This window comes from Sporobolomyces koalae (genome assembly GCF_050403365.1).
Source record: "Sporobolomyces koalae JCM15063 DNA, S_koalae_JCM15063T_v1_ctg10, whole genome shotgun sequence".
NCBI classification, from domain to species: Eukaryota; Fungi; Basidiomycota; class Microbotryomycetes; order Sporidiobolales; family Sporidiobolaceae; genus Sporobolomyces; species Sporobolomyces koalae.
Window position 1 is genome coordinate 97,811 of NW_027481761.1, and position 24,074 is coordinate 121,884.

Sequence of the window (24,074 nt, forward strand, 5' to 3'; positions counted from 1 at the left end):
TGAAGAACTATTCACTATTAAGCGTGACCCAAGATGTTTCTCGGACGGTACGGCTTCTTAATCGATTCGATCTCGTCCTGGGTCAATTCGAGGTGAGACGCTTCAACGAGTTCCTTGATCGCTTCCTTGCGGGTTGACCCGACGATCGGAGAAGTGATTCCCGGTTGCGCGAGGACCCAAGCCATCGAGACTTGGGCCATCGAGACATTGCGCGATTTCGCGACTTGTTCGATCCTGTCGATCGAATCCACAGTCGAGGGTCAGCATCTCGAGCGTGCGAGCGAGCGTGGACAGCAGGCTCGAGCGACATACGCTTCATTGATCGCTTTCAAAGGTGCTTCTTCTGTTTTGTTTATACCACTCGACATAAACAATCAACAGGCGCCGGATAAAAGAGGAAGTAGAGGAGTTACGAACCAGTCTCGTCTCCGAGTCCGACAAACTTGGCAAAGTTCGGATCCGACTTGGCTCGTTCCGTGTTGTGCTGTTCGCGATGCGGGCGCGTCACATAGCCTCGACCAAGAGGGGACCACGGGATGACTCCGACGCCTCCGAGTTGGCAACTCTTGATCATCTCTCGTTCCTCCTCGCGGTACACCGGGCAATAGAAGTCTGTTCAGGGTCCAGAACCAGCGTCAACCATGGCAAGGGGTCGACCCTAATGCATAATGAGAGTATTACCTTGCATCGAGATGAACTCGGTTTGCTGGATGGTGATGATACGGACTGGTCAGTTACGAAACAAGGGGGAGAGAGAATCAGCTAAAAGCGGGAGAGCACCTTGCGCGAGCGAGCGTATTCCTGCATCGCGTTGAACTGATATGCGTAACACGAACTACGGGAGGAACAAAGGTCCATCGCATCAGCACGAGCCGCGCAGAAGCGAAGCAGCGGAACGGGCGCCTACCTCATGCCGATGTAGCGACTGTAGCCCGCTTTGACAACATCGTGCAGGGCGTCCATGGTCTCTGAGATCGGAGTCTCGTGGTCGAAGCGGTGGCATTGGAGACTGTCGACATAGTCGGTCCCAAGGCGCTCGAGCGAGGCCTTGATCGAATCAAAGATGTGCTTGCGAGAAAGGCCGTGCTCGTTGACGAACCCTTGCTCGTCCGGGTTCGAGAGCTTGGACGGGTGCAAGTTGGGGTCTTCGGGTACGGTCATGAATACTTTGGTCAAGATGACGACCTTGGAGCGCGGGATGTTGTACTTGCGCAGGAACTGGCCGACGAGGATCTCGGACTGGCCGTTCGAGTACGTGTTGGCCGTGTCGAACGTGTTGATCCCGAGGTCGTACGCTTCCTTCATGTGTTCGAGGGCTTCGTCGCCTTCGATGACCCAGTTACTGTGCGAATCGCGATCAAGGCGAGGGTCAGCCTGGTTGCGAGAGCTGCTATGACGCATGCGCAGAGCAGATCGACGCACGCCCAGCGCTTGTCTCCGTAACTCATGCATCCGAGGATGGGCTGTTCCGAATCGAGGTCGTCAGCGATGCAGACATCACGACGAGACCGAACCGGGGGTGGACAAGCCGTGGGGCACAAATCGAGACGGAAACGATAGAGAGCAGGGGTTACTCACGACCGAGACCTTGAGGCCCGAGTTGCCCAGTCGGACGTATTTGGCTTTCGCGGCGAGCTCTCCTTGCGACATGGTGCAGTGGATGATGTGGAGGAGAGCAAGAGGGGGTTCGGCTCCCAAAGTGGAGGCAACGCCAGCCGCAACTGAACTCCGGCTGCCGGAGCTGGTTTTTTGCTATTCATTCCAAAACAATGTCATTCTCGTTCGCATTCGCAAGTCTCGCCGTCTTCATTCGAGCACCTCGACCCATGAACTGATCGTCGAAAGCGTCTGTTTCAGGACATCGACGCGTCCGAGTTGGATGACCAGCTCGATATTCCGACCGCATCTCTGAACAGCCTCAAGCTCGAACCGGATGAGCCCAGTGCTGCTTCGACCAGTGCAGTCCCACATGCACCCGTGCCACTCGCAGACCTGGTCAGTCCCAACCTGATTGCATTTGCGAGAACATTGATCAACCTGTCTCATACCCTTTCCCTCGGCTCACGGCTGCAGTTAGCGACTCTGCCGCCATTGTTGTCGTACACTCCCGTCGAAGTGCCCGTGTCGTCGCAACCGACCCGACCCGTCACTCTGCTTCGTCGAGACCTGTTCGACGCTCGCTTCCAAATCCTAAACCAGGACGAAAACCCCGACGAGCCGACCTCGGTCAAGCAGGACAAAGGGAAACAGCGCGAAGACAGTTTCATCGACGAGACTTCCGACCTCGTGAAAGGAGTGTACGAAGGTGGATTGAAGACCTGGGAATGCAGTCTCGACCTCGTCGATTGTCTCGACCAACGCGGGTACTCGATCGATACCGATCTCGATGTTGCGCGAGTGCGGGGCAAGGCGGTCCTCGAGGTAGGATGCGGAACTGCCGTACCAACCTGTGCCCTCTTTGCCCGACTCTTGAACGAGATCCGGCAGAGTCCCACTCGAGAAGGACAACCACCAAAGCACAAGACTCGGATCCATCTCCAGGATTACAACAAGCAAGGTGCGAGATGAACAAGAGCTGATTCATTCCTGGAACTCTTCGCTGAGACGGTCTCTTTCGGTGGGGTTTTGCAGTTCTCAGCCTGATCACGCTCCCCAATCTGCTCCTGACCTACGCCCACCACTTAATCGTCACTCGCGCTGCCGTCACCGAACCAACTCGAGAAGCAGACGACGACGCTGCACGAGCGGATTCCGACATGCCGCAATTCAAAGGTCCCGGCGAATTCGACGTGACTCCTGAATTCCTCGAATCGTTCGAATCGTTCCTCGAGCGGGAACAGATCAGTCTCGAATTCTCTCAAGGCGATTGGTCCGGTATGGGTTCGTCGTGGACCGAAGGGTTCGATATCGTCCTGACGAGTGAAACGGTCTACTCGGTCCCTTCGTTGTCGCCCTTGCTCGACCTCCTCGAAACCGCGAGTCGCGGCAAGAGCGACCACCTGTGTCTCGTCGCTTGCAAGCGGATCTACTTTGGAGTCGGAGGTGGAGAATTGGAGTTCCGACGCAGGGTTGAAGAACGAGGCGGTCAAGTCGAGAGCGTGTGGGGCGAAGGTACGGGCAAGGGCAAGAGTGAAGGCGTCGGCAGGACCGTCATGAAGGTCGTGTGGAAGCAGTGAATGGCATCGTCTTTTGATTCAACAGTGTGTGAACAGGATGAGGTGCTCCTCGAAACTCGAGAGGACGATCGAGAGATGTTTGCGCGAAAGTTGAGCTCGATACCGAATCTCATCGAGGTGATGACGACCGTTGAACATGCGTACGCTGACGAGCAAGAATAGAGTCAGCGAAAACAACGCAAGGAGGGAAAAGGCGGTGTTGAAAGCGACTACGAACCATCTCTCGAAGCGTTCGATCGTCGCTGGATCTTTGCCTTTGCAAATCTCGCTCAACCACCTACTCTCGTACATCGAGGGTCTTCCCGGTTCAACGATGATGCTCGGTTCACCGTTGTCCCTCTCATCCCGTTGATCCTCGGAATGGTCCGAAACTGTCGAAGGTCGAATTCGACCGCTGCCACTCCCAGTACTGTTGGGTCCTCTCCTACCAGCCATTCGGAGCGCCCTCGCACTGAGTACGCTCGATGCGCTTTGAGAGAGCATCGATTCTCCCGGTCCTCCACCACCTCGAGTCGGACTACCGACGAACCCGTTCAACTTGATCTCCATCCCCCGCGTGTCTTCAACTTCAGGTCGAACGCTCGTTTGTCTCGACCGAGGGTGAAACGCGTCACTGACTCCACCCGCACGATGGTACCCGGTGGTGAAACTGTGATCACTAGCGGCACTCGCGCTCGTGCTCAAGCAACTCGTGCTACTACTCGTCGCTTCGTCTCGAAGACTGAATCCAGCATCGCTACTCTTCCTCCTACTCGTTTTGCCAGACCATCGATGCCAACTGTCCCGTTTGATCGATTCCGAAGCGACCACTCGAACGTATGTTCGTTCCTTCTCGACGATCGAGTGTCGCAACAGCCACACGAGTGCTCGGATGTAGATACTGCGCAACGAGATCGTCGGTATGATGTTGGAGAACGGTTCGCCGTGAGACAGTTGCGACAGGAGTGCAGGAAGAGGTGGTAAAGTCGGGAACGTCCCTGCGAACGAGATTGACAGCTTTCCGAGTCTGATTAAGGAAACGCATCAGCAAAATGCGAAGTTTGACAGTCACATAGAAAGAGATTGTGGTGTACGTACGTGCGGCGGTCAAACGCTGGATTGAGAACGTACGAGCCTCTGACAGAGACGAGGTCGATCACTTTGGCCTTACGCCAATGAACCAAGTGATCGACCAAATCTTCGAGCAGTCCATCATCAGTCTCAATGTCGAGCAAATGACCGTACTCGGCAAACCTGGCCCAAGGCAAATGGAGTTATTTTTTCAGGAGGGTAAGCGACTTGTTGTTTGGAAATCGAACATACGAGAGCGTCGGTCGACAGATGTCGAGGAAACGTTCGAGTACCGATCCTTCCAAGAGATCGGATTGCAAGTGTTTCGGTTCCTCTAGCAGCAGGAGAGACTGCCAAGGGTAAAACTTTGCTCGGGGTCGTTTGCGCATTCTCGAAAACAGTGGAGCCGGCATAGGCTTTCCCACCGCGTACCGAGTTTCATCTCCAGGAGATGGACTTCTCGACCGTGAACCATGTCCGTCAGGTCCATGCAAGAGGTACTCGTCCCGATCTCGATCTTGCAAGTCGGCGTCATCTTCGATCGGGAGTTCACCTCGAAGCAAGACTTGAACTGGCAAGCCCCCGATATTCACTTCGGCGAGTTCGTTGCGTTTGAGTGTCAGGTACAGGTGACTGATCGCGGCTGCGAGAGGAGACCGAGCTGGAAGGGTATCGAGGAAATCGGCATGAGGCAACTCTGCAGGAGTCAATGAGCGAGATAGGCATCAGAAGCAGAAATCACCTCGATGGTACTGCTGAGCAAAAGGAGAAAGGTGCACACCTTTTTCGAGAGCACTTTCACGAGCTCTCCTCAGTTTCGCGACTTCTTTCCCAAGCCAGAGATCTTTCTTCTCGACTGCTTTGATGTTGGCTGTCAGGGGAACAATCACGTCCTTGTAGTACCCTTCGAGGTGACTGCTCAAGTGACTGTCGGGCGGGGTGTCGATCACGCAGAGAAAATTGAACGAGATGAGCCTGCCGGACCCGTGTAGCGAGTTGTGAGAATGTTGTGACGAAGCGATCGAAGAGAGAGGCAACAGGGTCGAAGCAGAAGAGTGACTACGTGCGAGGGGTACTGGACTCGCGGGAGGTGAAGGCGACAACTGTTCGACGAGAAGGGGACGAGGTCGAACTGATGCGGTGCGATTCGGAGGTGGTCCGATCGTGTGATCCCTCGAAGTCGAACCCTCGGGTACGGCCAGTTCATCTTCGAGCACGAGTTGGTCGAGGTCGACACTGTACCGTGGTTGCCTACTCCTGCCTCGTCGTGCTACCCCGTCACTGTTGTCTCCGCTGTCGTGATCTTCTTCTTCTGTGCCATCATCCTCGTGTTGACTGCCTCCCGCTTTCGGAGACATTGGTGGCTTTTCTCGTGGAGCGTCGTCGTCTCCAAGCCAAACTGGATGACCCACGAACGCGTACTGATCGACGACGAGTTCGAAAGGTTGATCGCACAATTCGCGACTCGGACTCAACAAACTCGACAGGACATCGTCTGGCAATCCCAAATACTGTAGAGAAAAAGTCAGTCAACCCAAAAAAGGAGAAAAAAGGACAAATGGCATAGGAAACCAACATGCTCCCGATCAGGACCATCTTCGTCTTCTCCATCTGACGAATCCTCGGACGAACTCGATCCCAGATCTGCTTCATCTTGCTGCTGTTGTTGGTACCGAGCTTGTTGTCGTTTCGTCGAGTGATAGATAGGTTTCGTCGTGCGCGGCACCGGATGTGGAGTTGAAGGGTATCCGTACACGAGGTGAGCTCCCAGGCTCGACTTGGCGACGAGCAAGATCGCCAACAAGGACGACATTTGAGCCCTTTGACTATGCTCTCGCCTGGGCTTGATGCGATGCGGATGCGTAGGATACAAACAGAGATCAAGTTTGAGCGCTCCACTTTCCCTATCAATGATCATATTCGGCTCGACTTCATATACAATCAATTCTGCAGATCGCTCGACTTGGTATATTCTTCCTCTCTTTCACTTTTGACAACACTAGCGGTCAAGCTTCAGGATTCAATATGACTAAATTTCCAAAAACTGTACTAAAAGTTCTGAGTACTTGAGAAACGCCCAAAAGGCAATAAAAGTGTGTCTCATTCAAGCCTGCGACGAGTTTGCCGGCAGGTCTTTTGACCGTCCACCAAACACGTACTGCTTGAACCCGTACATTTGAATCTCGGATTTCGCTTGTGCGAGCGAGTGACCTTGTTCCCCGTGCGAGTGAGCCCAGACCTGATTGAACAACTCCATTGTCAGTCAACTCGGCCGAAAAAGAAAACTCATAAACAGAGAATTGACGCACATTCTTGTACATCCACAGACTCGCCAATCCTTCGAGTGCCCATCCGACTGTCGCGAGGACACAAAACACTCCCGACACGATCGAACCCGAAGCGAACCGACTGATCAGGTTGATCAACCCTCCCGAACCGGACGAAGGGATCCCGATAAACATGTAGGTACAAAACGCGAGGTGGAACCCGGCAAACAAAAAGTACATGTCTGTTCACCATGGTTCAAACCCGTCAGCGAAATTTCTGTCGAGGTGAAAAGAGTCGATTTCGCGGCTTACAGTAGAAGAACGAGTATTCTTTCGCATACGCGTTGTACACTGGTCGGTCTGGAAACCCTCGCGAGGTCACTGTGAGTGAGCTAGATTCGACATGATGCGAGAGGCGAGGCAACTTACACCACAGCAAGAAACTGAGGACTCCGATCACGGGGACATACATGATTGCGGCTCCGAGATCGGCACCTCCATTCGAGGCGCCCGAGATGAGGAGGAGGATCGCCGCGACGAGGTTGACGATGAGGGTCAAGATGAGGAACATCCAGATGCGGAAGAGGGTCAAGACGGTCGCGCGGTGGTGTTCGGGGATCTCCTCACTGTCGATTGAGTCACGAATCGCGGGTTAGAGCAAGCAAGGAGGCAAGGCTTGGGTGCCAACTCACTTGATGTCGTGGTAGACGAGGGGAAACGGTCCTGGGGGAAAGTTGTTGCGTCCACTGGGAACAGGGTTCGAGATCAGCTTGAGCCTTCTCGTACAGATGTGGGATTCGAACCCTACTGCTTGCGAATGTGTTCTTGCTTGGCGGTGAGGTTCCTCTCGCGTTCCTGTCGGTCAACACCAAGTGAGCAGGTGCAGAGGGTCAAGAGGATCGGCGCGAGGACTCACCGCGAGGTTTCGTTCCCGTTCAGCGAGGTCGTCGAGTCGTTGCTGGACGCTCACGTCAGGTGCGGGCGCAGCTGCAGATTGCGGGAGCGAATAGGTCGAGTCTCCACCGTTGTATTTCGTGCCGTACGGGTCCTCGTGTGCGGACGAGTGAAGGCCTTGCTGCACGGAAGGGTCCTCGAACGGGTTCTGTTGCGTGCGGAGAGGAGGAGAGTGATGAGACGGCACCGCTTGACCAACTCGGAAGTCCGATCCTCACGTACCGAGTCGAGCTGTTGCGGATCTGCAAAAGGGTTGCTCGCCATGACGCCTCTTGTTTACGGGTACGGTTGAAACGATGGGCGAATCGAAACGCGGAGAGTTGAAGCACTGCCGACGTCGACGGTGTCTGCATCTGCTGCGTCGACAGGTGTCACACTTTGCCGCGCTTGTATTCTGCTGACACTGTACTCCACTTCACACTACTGTAATATCACTATTCGGCGACTTGACCACTTGTCAGCTGAAGTTGCGAATTGATCTCGCTCTTCGGCAGGGGCCTTTCCCGGCCTTTCCTTCGACCTCTGCATCGCTCGCCCGAGCTACGATTGTCTCGATCTGGACCACATGCCCTCACCACCACGATGATCCCTCCCATCATCAAGTCTCGACCGGGATACGTGGTCATCGCGGTCGGCACGCTCGTCGTCGGATTCATCTGGCTCGTCTCGCGTTCGCTCCCTCGAGGCGCAGTTGCGTACTCGCTGCGACCGTTGTGGGACAAACCTGAAGCTCCCAACATTCTCATCCCACACTACTACAGCGACCAGCTCGAGACGGAACAACTGTGTCGGCTACACGGATGGGCACCACGCAACGATTCTCAACCGCGCCAAGTTTGGGATGCAGTCAGTTCTCCTACTGTGCTCTCCACTTTTACTGGTTGCCCTGAACCTGACTCTGTTCTGATCAGGTCATCTTTTCAACCGAGATCGACCTACTCCTCGTGCGGTTAAACGAACTTGATCCAGTTGTCGACAAGTTCTTCATTCTCGATTCAGACACGACGTTCACTGGCAATCCGAAACCTTTGATCTTGCCCGATGCCTTTCGCACGACCGCCTTTCGACCGTTCCTCGACAAGATCGTGTATTCGACGTTTCAAGGACATCCGCTCGCTCCAGGAGAAGATCCGTTTCATCAAGAAGGACAAATGCGCATGCAAATGACCGACATTTTGAAACGCAATTTCCCGTCTGTCGAATCGGGACACCTGGCACCCGTCATGGTCTTTTCAGACCTCGACGAGATTCCGAGTCGACGTACGGTCGAATTGCTAAGACGGTGCGAATTTGACAGTCCGATGCATCTCGGCATGCGTAGTTACTTGTACTCGTTCGAATGGGAGGAAGGGGGAGAGGCTGAGAGCTGGAGACCTCAGGCCTGGATCTGGACCGAGCGTGGTCAAGGGTTCGAAGAGTACTACCGGTAAAGTATTCTTTGTCACGCCATTTCTGGTAGGTCAATGATGACTGACTCGAATCTTGTCGGGCGTCTTGATCGTACGTCAGGCATGGCAAGGTGACAGACCGAATCTTGGTCGATAGCGGTTGGCATTGCTCGTGAGGTTCTATTTTCCTTCCTTGAAGCCCTCCATGTGCTCGGCAACTCATCCTCTCCTGATGGAACTAGATGGTGTTTCCGAACGCTCGCCGAGTTTGTCACGAAAGCAAAAGGGTATTCTCATGTCGATCGATTAGGCTCTCGACCTGCCGCACTCTTGAAACCGTCTCGGATCCAAGAAACGATTTGTAACGGGTTGGACATGTTTGCCATGTTGCCCGAAGCGTACACGTATCGAGATTTCATCATGAAACTGAAACTGCTTCCGTTCGTCTCTTTGCCTCTGCCCTTTTTCAAGAAACATTCAACCTCGCAAGAACTGAAATACTGCCTTTGCATCGTCAAACAGGAGTAGATCGGCATTGAACGTCCCGAGCTACATTGTCAAACATTCGAAACAACTCAAATACCTTTTGCCAGGTCCCGGCAATTGCATGAGAGAAGACGCTCCGTAAATCGATAAACTGTTTCCTAGATCCTCTCTTTCGTAAATCCTTGTCATGCCAACTCTCGATACCCTCCACCTAAATCAGTTTGTAATGATATAGATTGATAAAACTTCATAAGATTTAGATTTGGAGAGAACTCAACCAACAGAAAGACCTGTTCTAAGGGTTTCTTTCTATCTTCCTTTCAGCCCGAGTGTTCCACGACACTCGTGACCAGTTTACCATTGACGACGACCGTCTTGAACTGTTCAGGAACTGCTTTCTCCTCAAACACTCCCTCCTCGTCTCCTTCAACCGGGAGACTAATGTTCAATGCCGAACTTTTCGCACTGACAATCTCGGTCTCGAGCGAAGTTTTCGAGAGGTACACTTGTCCTCCATCACATCCATCGATCAAGACGGTCGGGACTTTGCCGAGGATTTGGATCGTGAACGAAGGCGAGTTTGAAACTGACAAGGCCGAGACGGCCGAATCGATCAAGACGGAAGTTTTCGGGCAGTTGACTTATGTTTCAAGAAGAGAGAGAGCGCGCGTGTCATGTCAGCAAAGATCGAGGGGAAGAGGGGAAAAAACGATCTAGCGCACCGAGGTTGACGGCGTTGACTTTGCCTTTGATTTGGATGATGGACGATTTGACGTTGAACACGTTGACAATGTGATTGATCTCGGTTTGGTCCAGGATGATGGCAGAATTGTTCTCGTGGTTTTCCTGAGACACGGATCAAAAGGACGATTCATTATTGAGCAAAGGGTCAGGATCGCTGCAATGACTTACAATGTTCCACTTGTTGCCGTCAAGCTCCGTCTTGGGCGGTCTCTTCTGCATCTGGGTCGGTTTCGGCGGTTTTTGAGGTCCTTTGGCGTTGCCAGGGGCGCTCTCGGTGGGGACCGCACCTCCAGCACGGAGAGAAGGGTTCTTGTGAGTCATTTCGGACTGATCCACCTTGCGCAACGATTTCGTGATGCCCTCGCCTTGGTTGAGTGAAGCAAAGACGTTTGACATGTCGCCTGCCGCCGGTGCGGGTGCCGGTGCCGAAGGTGATGCAGCAGCTGCTGGTGGTGGAGGAGGAGGGGGCGCAGGTGGACCGGGAGGGGGAGGAGGCGGAGGAGGCGGAGGCGGTCCACCACCAGAAGAGACCTCGGCGGGTTTGTACGTGGTGGCATCTCCGCCCTAAAACGCGCCCGAACGATCATCAGTAAAGTAATTCTTGAGGCATGCGCAAGCCAGAGGATATCTTGCAGCTGACCTTGGGATTCCAGGTCAAGCCAGTGGTGTGGTGAGCCATGATGTACTTGCGGAGCTCTTCGAGCAAGGCAACAAAGCTTCGTGCCCACTCGACTTGCTTCGGGTTCCTGAGATGCGACAGAAGTGTAAGGGACGTGTCAGCTACCGCTCAGATAAAGATATTCTTGAGAGTCTGGCGCTAACGATTCCTTGTGCTCCTTGATGACGCGGTTGACCCAGAACATGGCGCTGTCCTTGAATTCGTTGACGTAAGGACCTGGAAGATTGTCCTGTGAAGCACTTCGATGCGTCAGGGTTCGGTCGTCACAGGCGTAAACGGGGCAGAAACGAGGGCGACCGACCAGAGTAACCCATCCGAGGGCCGGAATACCTTCGCTGACAACGGTCAACTGGTTCATCTCTTTGCTACCTCGGTTCTTCTCCTTGGTCTCGATCACGGCCATGAGGGCCGATTGCGTCGGACCAATGATGGTCGAGTACTGAGGGGAGGACGTGGGGAGCTTTGTGCACGCCGAAGCGAGTTGGATAAAGTCTTTCTGCGCGATGAAGCCATTCGCGACATGTTGTGCCTAGGTAAAAGCGAATCACCAGTAGAGCAGAGCATGAGCGCGTGCGCGAGACGGACAAGCAGAGTCGACGCATGACAGGAAAGACGGACCTGGTCGGCAATGAGTCCGCCGAGTTCTTTGCTCAGGGAGATGTAGGCCGTGAGGGGACCGTCGATCAAGGCATCGAACGCTTCGACCTGCGGGGCCAGCTTGGGTTGTTCTTTCGGGACTTGAGGTGGAGCAGCAACGGCGGCAGCCTGCGCGGGAGCGGCCGCAGCGGGTGCAGCCGCGACTGCCGATGCTCCAGACAAGTGTTGCATGCCGCCTGCCGACGCCTGAGTCATGGCAATGTCCTCGAGGCGAGACGTGGCCGCTTCGAGGCGACGTAACAGCGATTGCAGCGATCCGACCCCTGCTTGACCGCTCGTTCAGCGAACTCCAAGTGTGAGCAGTCGAGGCGAGCTCACCTTGGGCCGGGATTCCAGCGACACCACTCGGTTGCGTGACCATGGTTGAATGAAGAGAGTAAGGCTCAAGCCGAGCGGGCGCCGTCGATGACCGCGCTCCGATATATCCGATCGCTCTCGTGATTTTCTACTCTTTCCTGTCTCTCGAGCACAGAGAGCGGAAACCATGACAGTGCAATGCAACACGGAACAAGCCAAACCACAAGAGACGTTTAAAACAAGGTTATGATACAGGTTTTTTGGGGTCGGGTCTAGCGGTTTATTCGGTTGCTTTGATCCTCTCGGGCAACGATTCACCCTTGATGACTGTTTTGCACATGACGATCAAACAGTAAGCTAAAGCGAACCTGAGTGAGAGACGAAGATATCGGAAATTGCGCTCACCTCGTTGCACCTCGCTCAGGTCGAGCGTCTCGTACTCGACGAGCGCGGTTGCGAGCCTCTCGAGCTCGTTTTTCTTGATTTCGAGCAACTCTTTCGCTCGGGCCTCAGCCGCCTCGATCAAACCTCGCACTTCGTTGTCAATCTCGCGCAGCGTCTCTTGCGAGGGTGCGGGCGAGTCGGCTGCATCGGCGTACGATACAGGTCCGACCTTGGTCGAGAACCCAAACCGACGCACGAGCGCTGATGCGATGTTGGTCGCGTTCTGGATATCGGAAGACGCGCCGTCCGTCACGTTGTCCTTGCCGTACATCATCTCTTCAGCGGCTCGGCCCTGTCAGTAGTTGCACATCGTCAGTACCGGCACGCGCGATTTGCAAAACAAGAAAACGACGTACGCCCATGGCGACATCAAGTTTCGCCCTGTACTCGGCAAACGAGTGCGAGTTCTTGTCCATCTCGGGCAGCATGAGTGTGTATCCGAGCGCGTTGCCTCGGGGAACGACCGTGATCGACTGAAGGGGGTAAGCACCAGGAGTGTACAGCGCGACAAGCTAGAGATGGTTCAAAGTCGCGATCAGCAAAAGTCGGGCCAGAGACAGGGAAAGAATGGAAAAGAGGTACAGCATGACCGGCCTCGTGACGAGCAGTGGCCAATTTGTTCTCGGGCGTAATGTAGGCACTCTTGCGGGCCGCTCCCATCATGATCTGCGGAGGACGCCCGACAAGCTATGAGCGTTCCGCTGCTCGGATCAAGAGAGGCTAGGGTTACTCACGCGTTCTTTGGCCCATTCAAAGTGACTGCCAACCACAGCTCTCGCTCCATCCGCACTCGCCTTGACGGCAGCCTGGTTGACCAATGCCTGCAGATCCGCACCTGAGAATCCGATCGTACCCCGCGCAATGATCGATACGTCGACTTTCTGCTTGTCGTAGCCAATGTTGCGCAGGTGGTGCCGCAGGATCTCCATGCGACCTCGAACGTCGGGAAGAGGGACTACGACGTGTCGGTCGAAGCGACCGGGTCGAACGAGAGCCTTGTCGAGGGACTCGGGGAAGTTGGTTGCTAAACAACGAGTAATCAAGTCAACGCAATCAGCATACTGCATCCTTTGGAAGGCGAGCAACATCTGTCAGGAGAACTCACCTCCAATCAAGATGATGCCTTCACCCGTCGCGAACCCATCGAGTTCGGTCAAGAGTTGGTTCAGGGTCTGTTTGTGGAAATGTTGGTCGCTCGCCTTGCGCTTGCCTCCAATCGCGTCGAGTTCATCGATGAAGACGATCGCAGGAGATTGTTTCCGCGCAGCAGCGAACAACTCCCGAATACGTCTCGCGCCGACTCCGACGTACACTGGGATATTTATGAGCGTCAGCTCGATTCCGTGAGGCGGCAAGGTGGATCCTGTTTGAGAGATTGGTACTCACTCTCGTCGAATTCACTACCACTTGCCGAAAAGAATGCAACTCCAGCTTCTCCCGCAACCGCTCGTGCGAGCAACGTTTTGCCGGTACCGGGAGGACCGGTCAACAAGACTCCTCGAGGCAACCTGCCTCCGAGGTTCTCAAACTTTTTCGGATCCTTGAGGAACTCGACAATCTCGTACAATTCATGCTTCGCTTCCTCGACTCCGTGCACGTCTTTGAATGTCGTGCCGCGACCGGACGGGTCAGAAGGGTTCGGCGCAGGCACAGCAGCGAACGGAGTCTGTTGTTGGGTCGCGCGCAAGATTCCGGACGAGTCAATCAGGAGGGACAATAACGAAAGTCTGTCGATGTCGTGTAACGGAAAGCAAGAATGAGAAATGAGCTCAAACACGCTGGACCGTCAGGAGACCTAGCGAGAGTGACATACAGGAGGAACGAGTAGAGAGCCGTCACTGCGACAAACTTGACGATCCTCCACACGAGGGGACTCTTGGCTTCCTCGACAACGACCCGGATTGGCTCGGAAGCGGTGCCCGCGTTCGTCGTGCCGCTGTTGCCATTACTGTTGAGCCACGAGCCAAACGAACCCGTCGATTTGATCTTGGCCTCTCCGCCTTTGCCTCTCGCCGAACTCGACGAGAACAAGGCCGAGATCAACCCGGAAGGAGACAATTTCGACAAGGGCGAAGGCGCTGACGAGGTCGTCGTCGAGTTTGTAGAAGGATCATTCGAGTTTGAAGAGGTAGTCGGTTCCGGGTACAGCGAAGATTGCCATCCGAATCGGTTCAAGAGTTCGGTGCGCTTCGAGTCCGCTTGGGCCAATTTGTGCAACCCTCTTGTGAGGTTTTCGCCATCGACCTGCACAGCGCCAGTTTGACTCGCTAGTGCTTTGAGGTAGACCTTCCACGCCTGTTCGTCCTCGAGCAAGAGTTTTGTCGGAAGCAACTCTTGCTCGCTCGGAGGGGGCACTTGCCACAGTTTGGTCCGGCGCTCCCACTGCTCGACAATCTCGGTAGGTGATGTGGCATGTTCTGTGAGGTAGTGTCGGAATTCGAACAGGTGTTCGAGCGTGTCGATCTGTTCGGGAGCTGATCCGGACGAGGTACTCAGGAAGGCGCGCGCGGTCGGCGATGTCGACTGCAGGAGGGGAAGCAGACGTGACGTGCGGATCGCACGGGGCGACGTGCTTGCCGATGCGGCAGCGGCGAAGGGAGACCGTCGGGTCGGAGGCAGGAACGCCTGGGTGGCTGTTCGCGGTGGAGCCGAGTTCGAGATCAAGGACGAGAACGGTCTAAGCGGGCGCTTGCGAGAGGTCTGTCCGCACAAGCGGTGAGCGATTGCAATGAGCGGCGCAGGGTCGACCGGCAGCAGCACTTACGACATGAGCGAGGTCTCTCAGCAAGTCATGCAAGAGACCGCCGGAGCTACGTGGAGCGGGAACCATAGCCCGCTATCACACCCTCGGGGAACTGCAGCCGGAAAAAGGGGAGCGGTCAAAGGCGGGCGATCGGTGAGAAGGGACAGCGGCTGATGGAGATCTCCGGCGGCGCATTTGCGCGCGCGTGGATTATTCAACGTCAATCAATAATTACTCGTCCTTCGCCAAGTCAAATTCGCAAATACTCTCGCGTTTAACCCGACGCGCTTAGTAATAATAGACAACACAGTGCAGTAGGGAGAGACTCTGGGAACCCGCTCATGGTTGCCCTATCATGCCTTCGTCGAGTAACGGTACCAGAGGTATACGAGGCTGGCAATCACGATCCACTTGAGGTAGTTCGATTCCGGGGGCGGCGCAACCGTTGGCACGGGAGATCCCGACAGCGTATTGCCTTGACCCGGGAAGGACGAGCCACTCTCTCCGCCGCTTGCTCCAGCAGAATGCTGCTTGATCGCCGCCTCGAGCCTGGTAATATATTGATCACACGTGTGTAGGTCAAGTCAGCTAAGGACCGAGTCGCATAGGGTAAAAAGAGCTCGGGCGTTGGCGTACGCTCGCGGGTCGGCGCCTTTCAATTCTCCAACCTTGCGCTCGTTACGGATAAAGACAAAGGTCGGCATCGCGCGAACCTGGTACGCGCGCGAGACGTCCGAAGCCTTGTCGACGTCAACCTTGACAAAGGTCGAAGACGAGGCGTACGTCTTGGACAGCGTCTCGAACGTTGGTGCGATGGCATGCTAAGGAGAGGATTCGCATGCTCAGTCTCGGTTCAGATGGATCGGGAATACAAGCTGGAAAGGATGCTCACGCAAGGACCGCACCATGTCGCGTGGAAGTCAATCTAAAGGTCGGGCACCACAAACGAAAGGAATCAGCACCGCTCGAAGCGAAAGTCTCCCATGAGAGATGGCCCATGTGCTCGCGCAGGTTACAGAGCATGCTCGTACTCCTGCGGGAAGCTCCGGCGTTGCAGTGACGCGGCTCGAGTGGCACAGCCTCGAGATGAGCGGGATGAAAGCACTCACGACGACAAGCTTGTTCGAGTTGGCTTTCAAGAGGGTGTTGAGCTCGGGCAGACTGTTGATGTGCGTAATGGTCGACATGATTCGCCGTGGTGATGAACGCAGACAAGCAATCGAAAGTGATCGACGTCGGCGGGTTGCAGGTTTCGCTTTCGACCACCGCCTCGCGACGATGGGCACCGGACTGCAGCTGTACCTGATCCGGGAGCCGCGGACGCTGATCCTGAGCTCTGGCGAGTACGCGCTCGTGTTCAAGAACCCCCCGAGCGGGAACGGCGCCGGCCCCACCGCGACGACCGATCAGCCTGCGGTCGTCGTCGAGCTCTTGCCCCGTGACGATGTCCGCTGGGAGCATGCCGTCATGGTCAACGGACGTGTCCATGGCAGTCTCGGCGTGCTCAATGTTGCGGGCGAGACGTTCGTGTCGCTCATCACCGCCTCGTCTCCGGTCGGACTCTCGTCGCGCACGCTGCCGTTCACCGGCCTCGGCGCTGAACCCATCTCGCGCATCCTCGCACTCGACTTTTACTGTCTCTCGTCCCCGGCGTACGACTACCTCCATGCGCCCCTCAACGCCGCCAATACCCAGGGCGGCTCCGCGTTCGATCCGAGCGTGAGCAGCTACACCGACGAGTCGACCCGCCCGGACCCGTCCATCGCCGGACAGGAGCACCCGTGCCACCAGATCCGCAAGATCCTCTCGAACCAGTCGTTCTACTTTGCCTCGGGCACCGCCGACGAGCAGTTCGACATCTCGACCCGACTCGAGGCGAGGGTCGCGCGCGCCCACGAGCAGCAACAACGCCAGCGACAGGGTCCTGGTGCTGCCGCGGCGGATGTCGATGTTGGCGACGTCGAGGACGGCTACGTTTCGTCGCTGTTTACGCACGACCGACGGTTCCTGTACAACCACTTCCTCCTGTCCCCGCTCCTGTCGTTCCGATCGTCCCTGCCGTTACCTGCGCGCACGATCTTCGACCGTCAGGGCTTCCTTGTTCTCGCGATCCAAGGGTTCGTCGGCGTGTACGAGATCAGTCTCGCGGGCAAACCCGCCATCTTGAGCCTCGTGAGCCGCCTCGGATGGAAGCGTGCCGGAACCCGGTTCAACGTGCGAGGCGTCGATGACGAAGGCGGAGTTGCCAACTTTGCCGAGGTGAGCGAGGCTCGAGCGTTATCCTACGAGCCGAGCAAAGTGTTTCCCTGATCCCTGTCACCGTGCCCCAGACCGAGACCATCTTGCGAACCGAGAACCTGTGCTTCTCGTACGTTCAGACGAGAGGATCTGTACCTCGTAAGGCAGGCCCCTCTGAACTGCTCGTTCCCCAGGAATCAGACACTGATTTACGCATTTCGTGCAGTTTTCTGGGAAGAGGGAGGATCACAGCCATTCAACCCGAAAATTACAATCACTCGACCGCTCGAAGCTTCCCTCCCAGCATTCCTGCGGCATTTTGAAGACCTCCTCGAGACGTACCCGAACCCGCCTCTCGAGAAGATCCAGATCCTCAACTTGCTCTCGCGCGAGAAGGAGGGAGAAGCATCCTTGACGCGCTCGTACCAGGAGCACCTCAAGAAGGCGCGAGAAGTCGACGAGAATGTCGCCGAGCGAGTAGGCTGGACCGAGTTTGATTTCCATCTCGTCAGCCGGATGGTTGGAGGAATCGAAGGGATCCGTCGAGCTCTCACGGACGAGCTGGGAGGGAAGGAAGAATTTTTCGGCTCGTTCGTGGTCGGGTTCGAGAACGGCAAGGAGAAGGACGAGGAAGCGATGACAGTCGTCATGAAGCAGAGCGGGATCTTTAGGACAAATTGCAAAGGTTTGGCCTCTCGCTTGCGCCTCGCTATGTTTTGCGAACTGCCTATTGACTACACTTTGTCTTGTCTCAAATTAGATGTATGCTCTTGATGATGTTTGAGAAACCCTTACCCGGCGGGGAGTGCGGCTGACATTTGATCACTCTTGCCTTCCAGTGTCTCGATCGCACCAATGCAGTTCAAGATTCCCTCTCGGCCTTCGCTCTCTCGTCTTTCGTTCGGAATACGACCGATCCGACGCTCGCCGGACTCGACGCTTCTCTTTGGGCAGCTCATCGAACTCTGTGGGCAGATGTGAGTCTCGATCTTTGGCATCAATCCTGCGTTCTGAACGACTCTTGAGACTGATTGCGGGTGCTGAACGCTTCTAACAGAACGGAGATGCACTCAGCAAAGCTTACGTCGGAACGGGCGCGATCAATTCGAGCTTTACCAGAAGTGGCAAAAAGAGTTTTGCGGGCATGCTCTCAGACGCTTCGAAAAGGCACGAGCACAGTTCCCCTCAGACTCCATGATCGCCTCCCGCTCTCGCTGATCTTTCTAAAATCGACAGCGTGAATCGTGTGTTTCAACAGCAACTGTTCGATACGAGCAAGCAGCGAGCCATCGATGCACTACTGGTAAGTCTGCCGCGCAGATAGGAAATCGCTCTCGCGTACTGACTACAACGTCAATTTCGCTGCTACCACTAGGGAAATCTCGCAACTTCCCGCAAAGTGCGAATCTTTGATCCGCTCAACGACACGCTGCGCGCTCGACTCCGAGCTCGAGCGAGCGAATTCACAACGCATCATCCAACGACAATCTGGGTCGGCACGTACAACTTGAACGGAAAACCTCCGTCCAGCGAGAGTCTCCTGCCATGGTTGTTCCCCATTGAAGACGGACCGGATCCCGCTTTCCTTGTGTTCGCGTTCCAAGAGATTGTGCCGCTGTCGCCGCAGATGATCATGGCGACAGATCCGGAGAAGAAACGCAAGTGGGAACAACACATCTTGACGACAGTCCGCAACCGACCGGGTGGCGAGAAGAAGGCGGATTACATCCTGTTGAGATCGGGACAACTCGTCGGGACTGCACTGATCGTCCTCTGCTTGAAGGACATTGTTGGCGATGTCAGAAACGTCGAGGTCGCTACGAAAAAGGTCAGACCTGCCCTTCATGTTACGCTTGAAGCTCGAGACTGATTCATGTTTGGACACGCAGACCGGATTGAAGGGTATGGCTGGTAACAGTGAGTCCTAGATCAGTTCGAGGTCTCGCGCAGAGCGTTTGCCTAAACTCCTTTTCCTGTTTGCAGAGGGAGCCGTGGCTGTCCGCCTCGATTATCGCTCAACTTCGTTCTGTTTCTTGACTGCACACCTCGCGGCTGGCCATTCGAATGTCGAAGAGCGGAACCAAGACTTTTTCACAATCAACGAGGGTTTGCATTTCGCTCGCGGGAAAATCATCAGCAGTCACGAGTGAGTCTCGCCGATCTCTCATGAGTCCACTCGAGAGGATCGCGCTGACCTGCTTGATTTCTCGCGTCTTGAAAGTAACATTGTTTGGGCTGCTGATACGAATTATCGGATCAACATGTCGAACGAAGAGGCGCGGCCTTTGGCCGAGAACGACGATTACGAAGCGCTTTTTAAAGAAGATCAAGTGGGTCACTTCTACCCGTTACCATATTCAAATACATATAGCTAATACGAGACGTCATATGCAGCTCAGCCAGGCGATGAGGACTCGAGGGGTGTTCAAGGGTTATCACGAAGCCCCGATCCTGTTCAGGCCGACATACAAGTCAGTCTGGCAGTCGTCATTTAGACACGAAGAGCATGACTGCTGATCACCTGTAGCAACCAGATACGACAATGGCACGGACACATACGATACCTCGGAGAAGATGCGAGTGCCTGCCTATACCGGTACGTTCACTTGCGCATACCGACCCTCGTTTACCATTGCGCTGACTAGCGGAGTACTTCAGATCGAATCATCTACAGAGGTCAAGATCTGGACGTGAATCGCTACTCGCGAGCCGAGCTATATAATTCCGACCATCGACCTGGTAAGCTGCTCACTTTCATGGCCACGACGCGGACCAAGGCATCCGGCTGATTGCGCCTCGTCTGTCTCGCTCAGTTTATGCAATCTTCCGCGCAATGGTTCGCAGCGTTGACCATGTCAAGCAATCGGCATTACGGAAACAACTCCTCCATGACCTCCTGCAACATGCACCAGACGAAAAGCTCGACGACAAACTCACCCGGCTCGCGGCGGCGAATGTATCCGATGAAGTGGACCTGCCACCACCATCAGACGATTCTCAGGCATGGTGGAATGACGAGAGTGAGGAGTTTGTGCCGCTCGGGCGTATCGCAGATCCTGCTCTGAGTAACTGACTCGATTGTTGTTCAGATGGTGTCTTTCAACGACCCATATTGCCGTCACAGCCTCTCGGCTCGTCTGTGACCTCTCTCTCGCCTCAGATTTCGCCTCGCAAGCCCAGTCCGGCGGTACCTCGCAAACCTGTACTGCCTCCGACCGGTCCTCCAATAGATCAACTGGTCGACTTTGAGCCGAACGATACCACGACAGCATCGGTTGCTCCGCCTCCATCGTTTCAAGCCGTTCGTCGAAAACCTCCACCTCCCGTCAGAACGACCTCACCCACTCGATCGCTTTCGATGTCTCTCGAAGACATCTCGTTGGGACAAGGCAAGAAACCTCCACCGATCCCTCAAAGGCCTTCCAACTCGGTACGAACGGATCGAGATCGAGGAGAGATCGAGAGGCAAACGACGGGTGACAGTTGGCAAGTTTTGTAGAACTATGTACCGTAGAAAGAGATTCCCGGATTTTCGTAGCAGTCAACGTTTCTCAACCTGTTGTAAATTTTCCTATCAAGTTGATCATTGCCCGAAAAGCTCTCGGTTCGATTGTCCGATGCGCTCGAGATGACATGAGTACTTTGCAGCTGATGCTTCTCGCATAACTACATACTTACGCACAAGCTCACGTTATCAGGATAAATTACAAGGCCGCAGCCTGTTCATCAGAAGACACAATACGCTTCGATACTAGAGAATTAAACAAAATAGGAATAGGTACAGGGGTAGCCAAACCGAAAAGGAAACCACAGAAGTTCCCTTACGAGCATCAGAAACAACGAGGGCTTTTCACCATCTCGGAGGAGGTGCAGCGAGAGAGTACGAGGCAGTCGTTCCACTGCCTTGAGATTTTTCGATGCACAACGTGAACACGAGTTCGTCGTTCGTGAGGTTGTAATCAGCCATGCAGTAGTTGCGTCGACCCATGACGCAGTGAGATTTTGGTTTCGAACCATCCGTGTCCTTGTCGAACAGCGGGATCAGCTCTTCTTCTGTATCGATGTGTCGCAACGTCTAAGAGTGTCGAGACAGAGACAAATCCATTAGCGTGCTTCTTCTTCTGCCAGCAGCGTCTGGTGTCGACTCTGACTGGAAGCAGGAGGCTTACCTTGTGTGTCTTTTTGCCGAGTTTGTCGACGAGGAAAATGACGGGAGGTGGAGGGGGCGTGTTGACGATGGCGGATGAAATGACTGTTGCGCGTAAAAGGCGTTTCAGCAACGCTTTACAACTGTCAGAGCAGCTTGTTCACCCAAGGTACTCACTTTGAAGCATGTACTTGGGATCGAGGGACGGCTCAACTTTGTGAGACGAGAAGAACTGGAAATACGCGATGCAAGCGATGTCTAGTCAGCAGAGATGTCTAGACAGACTGTTCTCTCGGGGATTATGTTTCTCACCTTGCTTTGGGCACTGGCGTGAACGTCACCCGACATCCACGTGACTCGAACATGTCTGTCGACGGCGAGCTTTTGGAAAGACTAGAGGTATTGTCGAACCCACGTTACCCGAGAAGCTGCCGTCAGTTCCGCTCTAGCACCCTCGAGGACTGGTGTACCTGCTTACCTCGACGAGCCAGTTGCGTTCTTTCTTATGTGCGGCAGCGCAAGGGTGATCAGCCAAATCGTCTTTGAGCTCGGCCTCCCTATTGTGCCCGTACAAACATGTCAGCCACATGGAAAGCCTCTCGAACGCAAAAGATCTGTGACCGCGCACGCATTGAACTTGTTGACACCTGCAGGCATGATCTTCATCTTGGCGAGGAGCGTCATGGGGTTGAGCTTCTTCTCGAGGATAGCCTCGAGTGCGACCATGCGTGGGTACGCGATTGGCACACCTAGATGATCGAAGTACGTCAGCCGACTTTCAATGTCGGGTTGGAGCAGAATGCAGGCATACCAACGAGAACGACAAGATGTTCGACTGTCGGAGGCAAGTTGCGAACGGCTGCGAACAAGCGCTCGTATGTCACTGTGCTCGCGAGCTGATCGAATTTGCGCTCAGAGCGCCAATCGATTGCCAACAAGGCCTGCTTCGGTCCGAGCGTCGTCAAGAAGGAGTGGTTCAGGAACGGGATGTATGCGCCGTCGCCGCCGAGGATGAGCGACTTGGACGGGTTGTCTGGACAGATGCCGCGTTCGTCGGCGAGCGTGCCGTCGACTTCGTCGACGATGAACACTGCGGCGAAAAGACAGGTAAGGAACGCGTCGGGACCGGGACAGCCAAAAAGGGGCGACTCACTCTGGAACAAGAGGAAGTATTTGTAACCTGTTGAGCCAATCGCAGAGAATACTGGCGAAGTCTGCAGAGCATCAGGATAAGATCCGAATCCGTCGATGAGATCGTGGTCGTCGAGCTGATTGAACATGGGCATCCGAGCAATGGCTTGTCCGAATGCCCCACTTCTGAACCATTGGCAGTACCAGTTGAAGAAGAAGCGGTCGAGGGCGAGGCGCATTTCGGGCGTGAGTGGAGCTTTCGCTTTGACATCTTGATCTTGTTCGTTGATCCACGGTGCGATTTCGGGTTCTTTTGTGAGCGGGTCACAGTAGATTTGGTCACCGCCTCCGACAATGCAGTGAATTGGTTTCTCCTCGTGCTTGCGCAAGACGTCGCGCCACAGAGGATCGGGTCCATTGAACGCGGCCGTGTCGACACCTCCAGAGAATCCGTTGCTAGCAGATGAGAAAGTATCAGGATATGCAGGCCCGTTGAACGCTTTGGAGCCCACGCGAGAGTACTGACCAGGAGTGGTACATGACCCGCATCTCTTGATCGAACGCTGGAACCCAGAACGAGTTTTCCGGTCCATTCTGACAGTCGTGCACAAGCTCAATCTGTGAGTTTTCTCGAACCGGTGACAGTGTAGCAGGATCCTGGCTCACGTTGATCGAGTAGAAAATCTCTTCCTCGCGCTCTCCAAGGGGGATCTCGATCTTGAACCGCCAGAAAGACTGGCCGCCTGCGATCGAGTGGTAAACATGGATCTTCTGGCCGACGACGTGGTACTTTTTGACGTAATCAGGATGGTCTGCTGGCGGTGCGACTTGTCCGTCGACTTTGAGGTTCTCGAGCTCGGCGGCGAGAGATCCGTTCGTCGCGTCCCACTCGCAGGCGAGACTCGGAGGGGTCGAGTAGTCGGAACCTTGATCGGTCGTGACAATCATGGCGAATCCGTGCCAGACCCGGTCGATGATCGTGTCGTAGCGGAGCATCGTGCCCGTCCTGCAACGAATAGATGTCAATCAGGGATTACTGACTTGACCCGGATCGATCAAGCTCTGCCAACATACATCATGAGGAGAGACGGTGACATTCGGCGCTTCGTGTCGAGGACTCGAAGTGGGGAAGGATGGGGGATGTGCGCAGGGATCGTCGACGGAGGCGGGCCGTCAGTCGGAGTCGGCCCAGGGATCTCTGCATGAGGTACATCTGATTACACCCGAATTGTGTTGTCAGCGGGAACTCGAAGGAACACGGCGGAAACCGAAGAGCGCAGCGATGCTTACGGGCTCCTGGTCGGTAGCTCTGATGATCATACGCTCCGCTGACGGATTCTTCGACCGCTCCCGGCTCCTGTACCTTTTCCCTGAGCTCTGCCTGCACCTCGGGCCGCTCGTGCAGCGGGACGGTAGTTGCGAGGCCATGGCCCAGCTTGCCTTGAGATGCGGCGAGTCGTTGCAGGCGTTCCTCTGAGAGTGACAACGAAGGGTCAGTGGAGGTATCAGCCAACTCGAGGCGATGAAAGCGGACTCACCTCGGCGACGCGCGTGAAATCCGCTGCAGGTGGGATCAAGCGGTACGAACGAGCGCGGCGCCACATCAAATCAGCTACCGGGCATTGGCAGGATGTCAACGCAGGCACACTCACGGTTCATCCATAGTTCAAGGT

General features: G+C 55.0%; 10 protein-coding genes across 10 annotated transcripts; 3 read left to right on the plus strand and 7 right to left on the minus strand.

Annotated features, from left to right (window-relative positions):
• Positions 1–17: 17 nt before the first annotated feature.
• JCM15063_001454 (aldo/keto reductase) lies at positions 18–1,650 on the minus strand (the record flags this gene model as incomplete). Its single annotated transcript, XM_076677717.1, has 8 exons — positions 18–234; positions 313–343; positions 418–612; positions 682–706; positions 781–835; positions 908–1,342; positions 1,423–1,463; positions 1,579–1,650. 8 exons carry the CDS (start codon positions 1,648–1,650, stop codon positions 18–20), a joined length of 1,071 nt encoding a protein of 356 aa, XP_076535041.1.
• Positions 1,651–1,769: 119 nt separating this feature from the next.
• HPM1 (protein-histidine N-methyltransferase) lies at positions 1,770–3,176 on the plus strand (the record flags this gene model as incomplete). The annotated part of the gene is made up of 4 exons (XM_076677718.1): positions 1,770–1,790; positions 1,858–1,995; positions 2,074–2,557; positions 2,632–3,176. 4 exons carry the CDS (start codon positions 1,770–1,772, stop codon positions 3,174–3,176), a joined length of 1,188 nt encoding a protein of 395 aa, XP_076535042.1.
• Positions 3,177–3,194: 18 nt separating this feature from the next.
• NPR3 (Npr3p) lies at positions 3,195–6,039 on the minus strand (the record flags this gene model as incomplete). Its single annotated transcript, XM_076677719.1, has 6 exons — positions 3,195–3,321; positions 3,394–4,182; positions 4,254–4,409; positions 4,479–4,923; positions 5,008–5,737; positions 5,803–6,039. The coding sequence occupies 6 exons, from the start codon at positions 6,037–6,039 to the stop codon at positions 3,195–3,197; spliced, it is 2,484 nt and encodes an 827-aa protein (XP_076535043.1).
• Positions 6,040–6,330: 291 nt separating this feature from the next.
• On the minus strand, positions 6,331–7,711 carry JCM15063_001457 (secretory carrier-associated membrane protein; the record flags this gene model as incomplete). Its single annotated transcript, XM_076677720.1, has 8 exons — positions 6,331–6,465; positions 6,536–6,735; positions 6,806–6,853; positions 6,923–7,119; positions 7,186–7,239; positions 7,302–7,348; positions 7,410–7,595; positions 7,670–7,711. 8 exons carry the CDS (start codon positions 7,709–7,711, stop codon positions 6,331–6,333), a joined length of 909 nt encoding a protein of 302 aa, XP_076535044.1.
• A 318-nt stretch (positions 7,712–8,029) lies between these two features.
• JCM15063_001458 (uncharacterized protein) lies at positions 8,030–9,463 on the plus strand (the record flags this gene model as incomplete). The annotated part of the gene is made up of 5 exons (XM_076677721.1): positions 8,030–8,293; positions 8,359–8,873; positions 8,957–9,007; positions 9,078–9,275; positions 9,358–9,463. 5 exons carry the CDS (start codon positions 8,030–8,032, stop codon positions 9,461–9,463), a joined length of 1,134 nt encoding a protein of 377 aa, XP_076535045.1.
• Positions 9,464–9,641: 178 nt separating this feature from the next.
• On the minus strand, positions 9,642–11,762 carry SRV2 (adenylate cyclase-binding protein; the record flags this gene model as incomplete). Its single annotated transcript, XM_076677722.1, has 8 exons — positions 9,642–9,961; positions 10,044–10,167; positions 10,234–10,629; positions 10,706–10,811; positions 10,888–10,973; positions 11,046–11,273; positions 11,363–11,664; positions 11,720–11,762. 8 exons carry the CDS (start codon positions 11,760–11,762, stop codon positions 9,642–9,644), a joined length of 1,605 nt encoding a protein of 534 aa, XP_076535046.1.
• Positions 11,763–11,978: 216 nt separating this feature from the next.
• On the minus strand, positions 11,979–14,972 carry YME1 (i-AAA protease YME1; the record flags this gene model as incomplete). The annotated part of the gene is made up of 9 exons (XM_076677723.1): positions 11,979–12,025; positions 12,104–12,434; positions 12,499–12,654; positions 12,725–12,808; positions 12,877–13,166; positions 13,248–13,454; positions 13,529–13,869; positions 13,956–14,842; positions 14,907–14,972. The coding sequence occupies 9 exons, from the start codon at positions 14,970–14,972 to the stop codon at positions 11,979–11,981; spliced, it is 2,409 nt and encodes an 802-aa protein (XP_076535047.1).
• Positions 14,973–15,238: 266 nt separating this feature from the next.
• JCM15063_001461 (thioredoxin family protein) lies at positions 15,239–16,072 on the minus strand (the record flags this gene model as incomplete). Its single annotated transcript, XM_076677724.1, has 4 exons — positions 15,239–15,434; positions 15,522–15,706; positions 15,778–15,810; positions 15,995–16,072. The coding sequence occupies 4 exons, from the start codon at positions 16,070–16,072 to the stop codon at positions 15,239–15,241; spliced, it is 492 nt and encodes a 163-aa protein (XP_076535048.1).
• A 91-nt stretch (positions 16,073–16,163) lies between these two features.
• Positions 16,164–20,622, plus strand: JCM15063_001462 (uncharacterized protein; the record flags this gene model as incomplete). Its single annotated transcript, XM_076677725.1, has 15 exons — positions 16,164–17,144; positions 17,216–17,282; positions 17,350–17,885; positions 17,963–18,100; positions 18,181–18,290; positions 18,360–18,426; positions 18,499–18,951; positions 19,013–19,040; positions 19,107–19,269; positions 19,345–19,453; positions 19,518–19,594; positions 19,658–19,719; positions 19,782–19,862; positions 19,937–20,143; positions 20,213–20,622. The coding sequence occupies 15 exons, from the start codon at positions 16,164–16,166 to the stop codon at positions 20,620–20,622; spliced, it is 3,489 nt and encodes a 1,162-aa protein (XP_076535049.1).
• A 351-nt stretch (positions 20,623–20,973) lies between these two features.
• On the minus strand, positions 20,974–24,064 carry JCM15063_001463 (uncharacterized protein; the record flags this gene model as incomplete). Its single annotated transcript, XM_076677726.1, has 14 exons — positions 20,974–21,198; positions 21,293–21,375; positions 21,448–21,502; positions 21,583–21,663; positions 21,749–21,827; positions 21,899–22,019; positions 22,082–22,360; positions 22,424–22,857; positions 22,928–22,995; positions 23,068–23,407; positions 23,476–23,614; positions 23,692–23,874; positions 23,940–23,962; positions 24,054–24,064. The coding sequence occupies 14 exons, from the start codon at positions 24,062–24,064 to the stop codon at positions 20,974–20,976; spliced, it is 2,121 nt and encodes a 706-aa protein (XP_076535050.1).
• Positions 24,065–24,074: the final 10 nt, after the last annotated feature.